The 14,046-nt window shown below is 44.1% G+C and overlaps 1 protein-coding gene and 1 long non-coding RNA gene across 5 annotated transcripts in view; one reads left to right on the forward strand and one right to left on the reverse strand.

The window, feature by feature from the left end:
• SQOR (sulfide quinone oxidoreductase) overlaps nucleotides 1-14,046 on the forward strand; it is a 50,067-nt gene that overhangs the window by 14,570 nt on the left and 21,451 nt on the right. For all 4 annotated transcript variants that reach the window (XM_029950464.1, XM_029950462.1, XM_029950465.1 and 1 more), the window contains 2 exons: nucleotides 6,292-6,542; nucleotides 9,340-9,510. In XM_029950464.1, coding sequence (XP_029806324.1) covers nucleotides 6,309-6,542; nucleotides 9,340-9,510 — 405 coding nt within the window. In that variant the 5' untranslated portion in view covers nucleotides 6,292-6,308. The remainder of the gene's footprint in view (nucleotides 1-6,291; nucleotides 6,543-9,339; nucleotides 9,511-14,046) is intronic.
• On the reverse strand, nucleotides 3,140-6,406 carry LOC115300879. The gene is made up of 3 exons (XR_003912900.1): nucleotides 6,261-6,406; nucleotides 5,570-5,690; nucleotides 3,140-3,561 (listed from the first exon to the last, which is right to left on the reverse strand). It is a non-coding gene; the product is annotated as an uncharacterized LOC115300879 (long non-coding RNA).

A 14,046-nucleotide genomic window follows, 5' to 3' on the forward strand; every position in this document is an offset into this window, starting at 1 on the left:
GTTAAAAATTTATTTATTTATTCTGAGAGACAGAGCGATTGAGAGAGGGAGAGAGAGAAACCCAAGTGGGCTCTGTGTTGTCAGCGTAGAGCCTCATGAGGGGCTCCAACTCGGGAACCATGTGGTCACAGCCTGAGCCGGAACTAAGAATCAGACACTCAAGTGACTGAGACACCCATTTTTTTATTGTGGAAACTTTGGGGTATATACAAAAATACACTACCATAAGGAGTGCCCTCAGACACCCATAGTTGGCTTCCAGTTATTATCAACTCAGGGCCAATCTTGGGTCTCCTAAGCTCCTACCTACTTCGCCTTCAGCAAATTCCAAATCATTTCAATTGTAAGAATTTCCGTATGTATTTCCAAAAGATAAGGGCTCTTTAAAAATTATATCAGTACTATAGTTGTATCTCACCCCTCTCCAAGAAATGTAATTTTTTAACTTTTCAATTTGTAGATTCCTTCCTACTCTTCTTCATGGGGAGAGAAGTTACTTTAAATTTGAACATAAATAGAATTCAGCTGTGAGGCGTGTTCCCTCAACTATCTCTTAGGTCTAACACTGTGAGACTACTCTACAGAAGAGTCGGTTAGAATTAAACTCTTCTGCTTAAATTAGTGATGTAACCTTAGGCAAGTTCTCCAACCTTATACTAAACCTCAGTGTTCTCATCTGTAAAATGGGGATAATAACATCTCTTTTACAAAGTTATTGTAAGGAATCTCTGAGACCCTGTAAGTAAAGTACAACTAGTAAATACTCAGTAAATGTTTGCTATTATTATTATTATGACAGTTTCTCCCCACTGTTTCCTATCAAATCCTGTCTTCTGGAAGTAATGTGGTTGAGAGATGTAACTGATGATAGCCTTAGGGATGACTTAATTAAATAAGCCTAGAAAGCCCAAGGGGGAGGGGCAGATGGGAGAGGAGGAGCCTCCCAGGTGTCTTACCACCTGGCCGGAGGGAAAGCCCCGCCCATGCTGCGTGCACAAGGCTCACTCGTGTCTCAGAGACTGGGGCCCACAGGGATTCAGACCTTCAGGACAAAACAGCTCAGAGTAAGTTTGGCCCAGGGAAGCCGGTGGCCGAGAGGTAGGGTGGGAGGTACAGAGTGGGTGACCAGAGCTGGAGGCTATTCATTATCTGGTTTTTGCTTTGATTTTGAAAGTGTTCTACAAAGGCCACAAGTTGAAGGTTGGCTTTGTGATTATTAAAATCCAAAGCAAGGAGGGCCCCGCCCCGCCTGGTGTCGGCTTGAGGTAAAATAATTGTGAACCATACAGAGACCCACTGTTTCCTCAAGAGCACAAGTAGCTGAAATGTTAACTACACGTCTTGCTGGCCTGATGGAGCTTTCATTAAGAATGCTCTGAATAATCCTTACTTAGAGGTCCCTCTGTTTGAACTCAGCCAGGTGTCCTGCCGGACATCCGGCCATGACATGTCACGTGGCATAAGATTATGGAGATTCTGATACAAGCGATCTGCACTGCCTGTGTGAGAAGGGCCCGCGTGGAGGCCCAGAGACTCGTCTGGATCATGGCCTGGAGCCCCCAGCCAGGGACGTGAGTAGGAGAAGCTGAGGAGATGTCTTCTCTTTTCAGTCAGCGGGGATTTTAGTTGGCCAGTTAGACTACAGATAGAGCAAAGCATTTATTTTGATCCCTTAAAGGAGGCACTCAATTGATTTAGGATTAACTGAAGAATGTTTATCTAACTTCACATCATGAAATTATAGAATCTACTGCATGAACATGTTAAATGAACATTAAATTTGCCTTATTTATTTAAAATATTTTTTATTTATTTTTGAGAGACAGAGAGAGACAGCATGAGCAGGGGAGGGTTGGAGAGAGAGGGAGACACAGAATCAGGAGACAGGCTCCAGGCTCTGAGCTGTCAGCACAGAGCCTGACGTGGGGCTTGAACCCACGAACCGCGAGATCATGACCTGAGCTGAAGCCAGACGCTTAACTGTCTGAGCCACCCAGGTGCCCCTTTATTTATTTTTTAAAAGTATGTGTTTCACCTCTTAAGAATGTAGGGATATAGTGGCTGCGTTCTTCTGTATCACTGGTAGTTAATTCTTATTTCCTTTTTTTTTAATTAAAAAATTTATTTATTTTAAAGACAGAGAAAGAGTGTGCACATGTTGAGGGAAGGGTCAGAGAAAGAGAGAGAGAGAGAGAATCTTAAGCAGGCTCCAGGCGGAGCTTGATCCCATGACCCTGGGACCTGAGCCAAAATCAAGTCAGACGCTCAACCATCTGAGCCACTCAGACACCCCTTTAAAATTTTTTTTTTCATTTTATTTATTTTAGAGAGAGAGAGGATTAATTCTTATATCTTAACCTCACCAGTTTCAGGCTACCTTCTCAAGAGACTAAGAAATTGTATTAGATTTATGCTTCTTAGTTAGTTGCTAGACAGATATTATCTGTTTATTTTCTGATGACTTCAGGGTCAGGTCTGGCTTTTCTTTTCTGTTTGCTTTCTGGCTCAGGTTTTGTGACTGTTGCTTCCTTCAGCTGTCTGGGTTTTTTTGAGCTGTTGCTATAGACTTGATTTAGGTCAATGTCAGACCTTCTTATCGGTTCCTGAGTAATGTTTTTGACACCACTTCTAACACCAAATGTGTGGGTTTTCCGGCCCCATCAGTTCTCTGACTCCAAGTGGGTGTCCAACAATTCAATTCTGATGTTAATTCCTAGAGTTAAATCAGACCCCACAGGGTAAGGGCTCAGCCCGTAAGACTGCCCTCACTTCAGATGTCAGCTGCCAATGGGGCCCCAGGGGACTCACACTTCTGCCTGGCTGACTACAAAATTGAGGGCTCCCGTGATCCTCACCTCTTAAGGTTTGACAGTTCACTAACTCAGGAAAACACTTTACTTGTGCTCACCAGTTTATTATAAAGTTTATTACAAGGCAGAAACAGCCAGGTTGGAGAGAGCACAGGTACAGGGTCGGGGTGGGTGGTAGGGAGCTCCCTGGTAGCCACCCCCACCCCCAGCCCTTCCGTTTGCTCACAAATGCAGAAGTTCTCCAAATCTCATTCAAGAGTTTTTACGATCTCAATCCCCACGACATTCTGTTTGATGACTATTTTTAATGAAGTTGATAAAACAGTTTGAGAGGACTTTGTATTTATAAATACTGAATCCAGAAACAGGCTATGCATAGCTGCCGAAATAAAACAGAACCAGCTTTCTTGGCTGAATGAGGGAAATATTTGCGTGAACCCTCCCTCTTTCAAGAGAAAAACCACGGCGTGTTAGGCTGGACGGGGATGGCGAGGTTAAGTTGGATGGGGTGGCTGGAAACCAGGAACTCAGCCAGGCCTCCTTCTAGATCATTATCGTTTCACCGTTTCCAGGGAGGTTTAAGATACAGTGTCAAGACCATGAAAAAATGGTTTCCCTCTTTTGGGAAGTGAAGAGTTTTGCTGGTGTTCTGTCATTTTGTGGATAATATGTAACAACTGTCCGTTCCCTGAAAAACAGCTTCCTTCGCTACCGAACAGCAACATCCAACTTGGTGGTGTCTTCCACTCCTCTATCATTAAAAAAAAAAAAAAAAAATCAAATTGAGTTATTTTTAAAATTTGCAATCTGGAGTTCATTAAAGAACACTTGAGGAGAACACACACAAAGAAAAGGAAAAATCAATTATAGTTATATCAAAACATTAATATTTAGGTGTCAGTACCATAAAAAAATAGTTTTCCTTCTCTGGGAAGTGTGGAAAATATATCTGGATATTTTTCCTTTAACATCATCACGTAGGCAGTTGTTGCTGTTGATAAAGACCACGGAGACAGTAGACTACAGTGGTTTAAAACAGAGGCTGTAGCACCAAAGTGCCTGGGTTCAAATCATGGCCACCACTTATGGGTGATCTCATCTTGAGGAAGTCACTTCACTGCTCCCTGGCTCAATTTCATCATCTATAAAATAGGGATGAAAATGGCATCCAGCTCACAAATGAAATGCTTGTGTAAAGGATTTAATATATGTTACTTATCAAAATAAAGATTTTATTATAACACTACTATATGTATGTAGTAGGCATTTTTTAAAACACAAAGAAGCAGAAGAAATCAAAATCAGCCATTATCTTATATACCCATAGTTAACCTTTATCCCTGATGTTTTGACTCTCAGACTGCCATTCTCTGCCCCTCCCTACCACATTAAATTGAGTCAGTCATCAATTCATGTTAGTTAAAACTGTCCAGGCGCCGAGCCTTCCCTGGCCAATGTGGAGCCTGTAGTTTTTTTCTGTAACCAGGATGTAATCAGATCCAATCCACAAACCACTTAACTGAGGGTTCACCATATTAGGAATGAATATGTGAGAAATACTTTTGTAAACATTTTTCTTCTTTAGCGTTAGAGGTTATTTCCTTAGCCTGGAATCCCAGAAATGGAAATGCAGGGGCAACGGATGAGAAATGTTATTTTTATTATTATTTTTTTATCTTTTTAAAAATATTTTATTGTCAAATTGTTTTCCATACAACACCCAGTGCTCTTCCCCTTAAGTGCCCTCCACCATCACCACCACCTCTTTTCCCCCCTCCAGGAAAACAAGAGAGACCTAATGGAGAACCAGGGGGAGCGGAGGAGGGAGAGAGAGTTGGGGAGAGAGAGGGATGCAAAACTTGAGAGACTATTGAATGCTGAGAATGAACTGAGGGTTGAGGGGAAGAGAAATGTTATTTTTAGAAGGATCACACTGATTTGAAACTTCTAGCTACAACTTAGGAGGCTGCCCCACTTACTGTGGGCACCCAGATCCCCCCACCTCTCTCACATGGAAGCTGTGTATGTGGGGGGGGGGGTTATCCAAACCCTGGAATAGTTAATTCTAATAAAAAAGCACAGCACTTGGTTCCTCCTTCCCACTAGGTCATTTCTACCTCCTCCAGAGCCTTTCTTGCCTCCTTTCCCCCTCTTGGCTTTGTTTCATCCCCTTGTGTAGCCTTCCTGTTCTTTTGCTGGGGGAAAATCGTATCATTAAATTGTTCCCACTAAGAAGTTAGTGACCTCAGCAGTGGAAGTGTTCTCCAGTCGGGTGTCTGCATTTTCATAAAGGGTTCCTGGAGCATTGTTGAACCCAGAGAGCTGAACTTGATAGTGGAATTTGGGGCAGAGGAATACCCAGAGAGGGTGATATTTTGAGTCTGGGCCCTTCAAGTTATACAAGTAGGTGGCGTTCAAGGCGTAGGGTCCATTCTGCAGTTTCTGAGAAGCCTTCACTCTCTCCCTGCCACAGCACTACCTGCTCAGCACAGAGATATATCTCCTTAAAAGTAAAATGTGTTTCTGGGGGAGCTGGGAAGGGGGGATTATTGATTGAATTGGACATAATAAAAGACTGGTCAACAGCGTGTGCAGATTCTTTACATAAAATATCACTTTATGATACCAGGCAGGGCTCCTTTTATGGCTTTGTAATCATCGAGTTGAAATTACCATGGGTGCAGAGGGCTTTTGCTTACAAGCACCCAGTGATTTGATGACCTTTGAGGCCTCTGAGTGGGGCCCACAGCCTCAGTTACCTTGCTCTGAAGTCTGGGTTGCAGAAGGTGGGTTTCTTCTGTACTGTTTCTGTTCCATCAAGGTCTCAGGTGTCCTTTTCGGCAAGGAATTATACAGATGTCTCTCTGTGTTCTCCTACATCTTTAATGGGTGCAAAGGTCAAAGAAACAGTTACGGAGTGTTTCCGAGAGGAGGATGGGTGACACCTTAGGTTTGTGGATGGACAATGATTAGTTTAGGATAACTATTATTATTATCTTTTTTAAAGTTTATTTTTAGAGAGAGTGAGTGAGCAAGGGAAGGGTAGAGAACTAGAGGGAGAGAGAGAGAATCCCAAACAGGCTCCATGCTGGTAGCACAGAGATGCTGTGAGATGCTCATGAGATGCAAGATCATGACCTAGGACAAAACCAAGAATCAGATGCCTAACCGACTGAGCCATCCAGACATCTGGTGTTGGCAAATTATTAGAGAGAACTTAAAAAGTAAGTCCTATCTGGTTCAACAAAAGTCCTAGGGGTCCTAAAAGAAGGAGGGAGAGAAATGGAAAGCTTAGCCAATTGTTAGCTATCAGTGGAGTGTTCTCAGGAGACTTTTGACCACAGCCAGATGGGGAGATGGTCTTGAGAGCAGATGGTGGGAACCAGCTGGGGACATCAGCCTCCCCTTCTTCCTTGAAGGAAAATGCTTTGGTCCTGAACTGGTCCCTACCTTATGCACAGCTTTGTCTGCTCCTTTCCAGCCTGACCCAGCGTGAAGATGACCCCACTGGCCACTGTGGTGTCTGGCCCCCGGGCCCGGCTCTTTGCCTGCTTCCTCAGGCTGGGCACTCAGCAGGCCGGCCCAGTTCAGCTGCACACGGGGGCTGGCCTTGCAGCCAAGAACCACTATGAGGTGCTGGTACTGGGCGGGGGCAGCGGCGGGATCACCATGGCCGCCCGCATGAAGAGGAGAGTAGGTGCAGACAATGTGGCCATTGTTGAACCCAGTGAGGTGAGTCTCCCCGCTGTGAGTGCATAAGTGTGTGTGCATGTGCACCTTTGTGTTTGGTGGAGGGTAGGTTGTGGATGACTGTCAGGCCCTGGGTTGTCCTGTTCCTGGATTAGTGCTTCTCCTTCTGGGCACAAAAAGTGGGTTGTCTAAAAAGACTGGGAGAAGGTGGGGAGTGGACAGAGAGAGAGAGAGAGAGAGAGAGAGAGAGAGAGATCTTTTCTGTATTAGTTTCTAAGCATTGCCATAACAAATTATCACAGACTTTGCAGCTTAAAACAATAGATTTATTTGTTCACAGTTCTGGAGGCTAAGGTGTCAATAGGTCATGCTCCCTCGAAGGCTATGGAGGGGGGAGAGAGTAGGCCTCTCCTAGCTTCTGGTGGTTGTGGACTGGGCATGCGTTGGCTTATAGTTCCTTCACTCCAATCTCTTCCTCTGTCTTCACATGGCCCTCTCTCTATGTGTCTTTAGTGTCCTTGATTGGCCTTCTTATAAGGACACCAGTCTTTGGATTTAGGGCCCACATTAATCCAGTCTGATTTCATCTTAACTTGATTATATCTGTGAAGGCCCTATTTCCAATAAAGATCACATTCATAGGTACTGGAGTGAGGACTTGAACATATCTTTTTGGGAGAGACAGTTGAACCCATAAATGCCTCCCAATTCCAACCTAGTGTCCAGAGGAAAATCAGTGGCCATTCATTGTACGTCCCTTTCTCTGTTCTAGTCTGCAGAACAGGTGATGAGTTGAGGGGCAGGGAGGCCTCTGGGAAAGGTAGATAGAGATACCAGAGAACGATAGAGATACCAGGAAGGAAGTTGGGAAGTGTTTGTAAGGTACTGTTTCATGCACAACGTTTTAAGATGGTCCAGAAGCTTCAGAAAAAAAGACTTCAGATTTTTGGGGCTTTGCCTAAGGTTTCCTAAGGTCCTAAGGTAGTAGGTGTGTACCCATTGGGGGCTGTGTCATTGTAGGGAAGCAAAATGGATCCACTGCCTGTTTGGTGGGGAGGGTAGGTCAAGAAAACACACTCCTTTTCAAGGAGTCTCCCCAGTCCCTGATGCACTGCCCAGGGCTTTGTTGTAATCTCAGACTGTGTACTATGATCTGAGAGTAGACTAGGGGTGTGTGCTCTGCCATTTTCCTTTTTAAAGTGACTGATTCAGGATCCACATTAAAAAATTGTTTTTAAATGTTTATTTTTGAGAGAGAGAGCGAGCAAGTGCAAGCTGGGGATGGGCAGAGAGAGAGAGGGAGACAGAGAATCCAAAGCAGGCTCTGTGCCATTAGTGCAGAGAGGAATGCAGGGTTCTAACAAACCATGAGATCGTGGTTTGAGCAGAAGTTATACACCTAACCAACTGAAATGACAGCGATTTGAGAGCTCTGTCCGGGACCTGTAATGTATTATAGCTAAGCCATGGGCAGGTCCCTCATTGGGGCCACTCTTTTATGAGGGCTCTTCTGAAACACTGGGGACAATTCAGGAGGCTAGAATCATAGCTGTCCTTCCCCATGTGGAAGTTCGGGACAGGAGTCTCTCAAAGGTGCTGTCAGGGGCTCAGGGGTTGGGTAGTTTCCCTCCTGTGTCCTGTGTCATGGTTGGTGGAGCTGATGCTTGTTTGTAGTCTAAAAAAGAGTCTGGGCTTGTATTTTTATTCCTTTTTCTGTTCAAGATGGAGTTGAAAGCAATGAGTTCTCACCATTGGAGACATCTGTCCCCCTCATCTTTGGTCACATCAATTACTGGCTGCAGGGAGATTGCAAAGCCATTTTTCATATCCTCTTTCCTGCTCTGTGGCTGGGAACTCTGTCCAGCCAGTTTGAGGCATTTTGATAGTGTTGCGAGTTCTTGGTCCCCCAGGCCACTCCATGAGTGTCTCGGGATTCTCAGAAACCATGAGATTCATCTGCCCTTTGCCCATGAGTCTAGAACTTTCAAAACTAACTTAGATCAAGAGAGGACCATCTGAAGCAAGAAAATTCCAAGACACAGTGGAAATTTGGCATTATAAGGTAGGATCTGGTGCCTCCTGGCTTCGGGTGTAAAGCCTCAGAGAGGAGAGTAGGGGGCACTGGGGCTGATGGGGGATGTCCGTAGTCCTCTGTGGACTTGGAAACACTGTGGGAAGTTAAAGAGGTTTTCAGGGGCACCTGGCTGGCTCAGTTGGTTAAGTGTCCGACTTTGGCTCAGGTTATGATCTCGTGGTTCATGAATTCGAGCCCCACGTTGGGGTCTGTGCTGACAGCTTGGAGTCTGGAGCCTGCGTCGGATTTTGTGTCTCTGTCTCTGTTTGCCCCCCCCTTTTTAAAAATAAATATTAAAAAAAATTTTTTTAATAAAAAAAAGTAGTTTTGTGATTCCTCAAAAATGGTTGTAAAATTTCCAGGCTTACTGTAGTCTCCGGATGCTTCTAAGGAACCATATTTAGACTTCTAGGCTTGATTTTCCTTTATATCTGTGTGCATAAATATATCCATAATGTATATATATGTATGCATGTATATATATAACATGTACATATTAAGCACCAAATCAACTTTGAGCAATGAATAGTACAATGGTCATGAAACATAGTTGATGGCTTTTTTTTTTATGATCTTGGCAGAATTCTTATGTTGGGTGATTGCCCTTCAGAGCTTAACATAATGAGAGACACCAATGGGGTGTGGAGACTAACCTTCTAAGACTTCTATGTGCGATGACCCAAGGGTTGGAAGGGAGTAATTGAGCATCTAGCTCATGTGCCTTTAACTTTAACCCTTTGAATCTCCAACTACTTTGTTTCTCAGAGACATTTCTACCAGCCAATCTGGACGTTAGTGGGTGCTGGTGCCAAACAGTTATCCTCATCAGGCCGTCCCACCGCGAGTGTGATACCATCTGGAGTAGAATGGATCAAAGCCAGAGTGACGGAGCTGAACCCAGACAAGAACTGCATCCACACAGACAACGGCAAGGAGGTAACCACTGGGGTCCTTTGGATTTTGTTAATCAGGGCTTGTGTTAGTGCACAGCCATTACCAAACTAGACAGCTTCACGGAGAGAGAGCAACATATATGGAACTGTGTTCATGGATGTGTGTATTGATACTGCATGTGGTGGGAAAGCATGTGGCAAATGGAGGATGGGCTAGACAGAAGGATGAGTGATGTTGAATAAACGAACGACTAAGACACATGTTTGAACACCTGCTGTTGCTCGGTTGCTTGGTACAGTATCTTGCATCTGAATGTTTATTCAACAAACACCACATGTTAACATAGCCGGCACCTCCCCTCTTTTACCTTTGAAACAGCCAGCTTCTCTGCCTGACAGGTGACCTCCCAGAGGAAGGCGATGTTGGAAAACATCCATCCCAGTTACACTAGAGGTTGCTATGCCAGAGTGATGAGGGATGGTGTGAGTCTGGATTGCACAGGGCTAAGAAGATTTTCTGTGGCAAGAGCTTGAGACTCTTAAGTGCTTAGTACCATTTAAAGTCTCCTCATCACCCAGAGATCAAAGCCCCTGTGTTTGAGGGGGTGAGAGCAGGATGCTGACAGGCTCAGAAGGCATCTGCAGTGTCATGTCCTCTTGGCTGCTGCCAAGCTCAGGACCGTGGCAGGTGGTGCACTCTGGCATCTTCACAGAACTGTAGACTCTGGAAGTTTGTGGGGATCTCAAAGTTTTCGAGTACAGTCCCTTCCTCTAAGCAGGGGCTCATTGGCAACAGGCATTTGTAACCCTTCCTTGGTCATAGATCTTTCTGAACCAGATAACGAGCTCTGTCCAGAAAATTCATATACATAAAAAATTTTGCATTTAATTTCCTTGAGTTTAGAGATTCTTTGTAGCTTTTCTCTAAACCTGGATCAGGAGTACCTGCCTTACAGCATCATTGATCCTTGGCTTTCTAGCTAGCCAGCCTGCTTGTCTGCCTACCTGCCTTCCTCTTCCCACAAATAATTAGTAAGTGTCTTTTCTATTTTAAGAGAGAGAGTGCAAGCATGATTGCATGTGAGCGAGAGGGGGAGGGGCAGAGAGAGAAGGAGAGAGAGAATCCCAAGCAGGCTCCATGCTTAGCACAGAGTCTGACTCGGGGCTCACTCGTGACCTGAGCTGATATCAAGAGTTGAAAGCTTAACTGACTGAGCCACCCAGATGCCTCCTGCCCTCCTCTCCTCTCCCCTTCCTCCACTCCCCTCTCCTCCTGTCCCCTCCCCTCCCATCTTTCTTTCGTAAGCTCTATGCCCAATGTGGGGTCAAACTCACAACTCTAAGATCAAGAGGCATGCTCTACCGACTGAACCAGCCAGGTGCCCTTATTAAGCATCTTCTATAAGTAGATACAGTTTTAGGCATGTCCTAAATTTTATATTCAACTGGGGGAGGGCATCCAATAACTAATAGACATAAGTAAATGATATAGTGTGTTAGGAGGTGATGAATAGTAATGAAAATAGAGCACAGTAATTGAGACTGGGGCATGCGGGGGAGGGATTGAATTCAAAATGGGTTGGTATTTACATGTCCCAGGGTCAAGGAGCTCTGTGACAATAAGTGATCCCTCTCCACTTTTCAGACAGACAGGTTATATCGAAGTTCTGCCTTTACTGAGTCAGAATCCATCTTTCTGTAACTACTTTCATATTCTTTGTTGGAACTCTGGGGTTATTGGCCTTAATACCTTTCTTGTTCCTTGTTTTATCCTGTAGCCTGGCCAAGACTGTCTTGTCTTTTCTGTGGAAGAACCCTTCAGCTACTTGAAGATGGCTCTTATCATCTGTGTAAATCTTTTCTTCAGGTAGATTTGTGCCCCCTCTCCACTTTCCTCAGCTCTTTCTCCTGTTTCGTGGTCTTCAGTCCCTTCACTGTTGTCTCTACCCTGCTTTGGACATCATCTGGCTTGTTAGCGCCGCATGAAAGCGGTTGCCCGGAAGAGTAGGCAACTCTGTAGAACAGTCCAGAAAAGAGTGAGATCGTTCTCTCTCACAACTGGATATGGCCTAAGCTAGCATTTGGCTTTTTAGCAGGCGGTTACCACAATGCTGATTCATGCTGGGCTTGAGGTGAGTTCAAACTTCTGGATCTTTTTTTCACATGACCCAATGTCAAGTCAGGCTTTCTCCACACATATATGTATATATATGGATATGGAAATATGTAATGGATTAGAATATATATGTTCTCTATATGTTATACATAGAATATGATATATATCATATATACACATACATACTTAAAAATCATTTCTCCCTGTTGATGAACTTATTTTCTCCAGTGTCTCTAGAAGGACAGACAATTAAACAGAAGATTGTTCATAGTTCACAAGATTGAGCGTTGGACTCATTTCCTCTCTAGTTCACTGCTGCTGGGGCCAGGACACCTGACAACAGATGTCACCTCTTTAGTACAGCAGTGCTTCCCTCTTGATTAGACCCCTTCATGTCACATGTAGGCTCAGAACTCTCTGTGGTTGGGTTTGTGCATATCTTAAGAACATAAACTTGTCTCATCTCTTGAGAATTAAAGGCATGGGTAGGGTATTCTCACTTCTGAGCCCTGCTTAGTCACCTAAGACTCAGACTCTTAGGGAAGTTGCAGTGTTTTTTTTAGGGCTGGGGAAGAAGTTGCTGCAGGCTGCCAGGACTTTCTTCCAAGATTTTATTAAGTTTGCTATAGCCAGATATCAGAGATCTGCATGTAACTCTCATGGGGAAGGTATCATCTTGTTGGTTTCAGTCCATCTTCCCAACTTGCCTGGATTTCCTGGATTTGTGCATCTGTCATCCAATTAGCATTTCTCCCTAGCCATTATCTTTGATGGATTCATTTAAGTTCAGGGTTTTCATTTGGTAACATGTCTCTAAAGAGCTTTTTCTAGCTTGCATAAAGTAATCAACATTCTTTAGCAAATATGTTTTGCTAAAAATTTACCAAAATCATTCCATTCTTAGTTTACACTTCACTATTTCTTCAAGGCTGAGTTGAAGGGACTGCTGAAATCCAGCCTCATTGTGTCTCTGACCCTTCTCTGATACAAGGGTCTGCTTGTCTGGAATGTGTCCCGTAGTCTCTGTGGGGACGGTCCCTTGTCCTTCTCCAGACTTAACCTGGTCTGTTCTCTCTCTCATTTCTGCTCCTTTCGTTTCACATGCCTTGGCCTCCTTCTTCCCCAGGACATTTTCACATGCTGAGTTTACCTCTTTGCCTCGCTAACTCCTACTCAGCTTTACTTTAGATCTACCCCTTCAGGACAACCTTCCCTGACCTACTGGACTGGGTCGGGTATCCCCCTGACACGCTTTCTCACCCACTAGACTGAGTTCTTAGAGGGGTAGGAAATGTGTCTTTCTTGTTCAGTGTTATCTGCCCAGGACTTGGCACAATACTGTCACACAGAAGGTGCTCCATAAATATACTGAGCAAACCATGTCGCAGTTTCTTTATCTGTATAAAATGGAATTAATAATACCACCTACCTCAATGGGTTATTTTGAGGATTACATGGGTTAAAACATGTAAAGGATTAAAAAAATTGTTTTAATGTTTATTTATTTCTTTATTTATTTTGAGAGAGAGAGAGAGCGCGCGCGAGCGCGCGCGCACAGGAGTGGGGCAGGGACAGAGAGAGAGAATATGAATCTGAAACAGGCTCCAGGCTCTGAGCTGTCAGCACAGAGCCCGATGTGGGGCTAGAACTCATGAACTCATGAACCACGAGATCATGATCTGAGCTGACATCATTTACTTAACTGACTGAGCCCCAGGAGTCCCCAAACATGTGAAGGATTTAGAGCAGTGCCCTGAACAGAGTGCACGAATGTTACTGTTATTATTTTTTTTAAGAATACATGAAAAAAAGGACCAAGAAATACTTACTAAGTATCTACTCTGTGCCAACAGAATTCTTGACTGCTGACTAAAAGCAGTTTGTAATCTGTGAACCTATGTTGGAGCTCTTTTCCCAAATCACTAAGATATGACTATTTAGTAGACGAGCCTAGAATTCTGCAATGGAGGACATCTATTTACTAAGTTATTAGTTTCGGAGTTTACTGCCCCCACTCCTCTGCATAAAATTAGAGTGTTTGCCTGTATTTAGCTTTCTGGCAATGTCTGCGCTATTCTCTGTAATTGTTCAAAAGTCTTGTCTACAAGGTTTTTGAAATTCCTTAGAATTTAGATCATCTGGCCTCAAATCTTTTTTTTTCCCATAATATTTTATTGTCAAATTGTTTTCCATATAACACCCAGTGCTCTTTCCCTTAAGTGCCCTCCACCATCACCATCACCTCTTTTCCCCCCTCCCCCTTCCCCTTCAACTCTCAGTTCATTTTCAGCATTCAATAGTCTCTCAAGTTTTGCATCCCTCTCTCTCCCCAACTCTCTCTCCCTCCTCCGTTCCCCCTGGTTCTCCATTAGGTCTCTCTTGTTTTCCTGCTAGACCTATGAGTGCAAACATATGGTTTCTGTCCTTCTCTGCCTGGCTTACTTCGCTCAGCATGACACCCTC

This window comes from Suricata suricatta, chromosome 9, assembly GCF_006229205.1.
Source record: "Suricata suricatta isolate VVHF042 chromosome 9, meerkat_22Aug2017_6uvM2_HiC, whole genome shotgun sequence".
Classification (NCBI taxonomy): Eukaryota; Metazoa; Chordata; class Mammalia; order Carnivora; family Herpestidae; genus Suricata; species Suricata suricatta.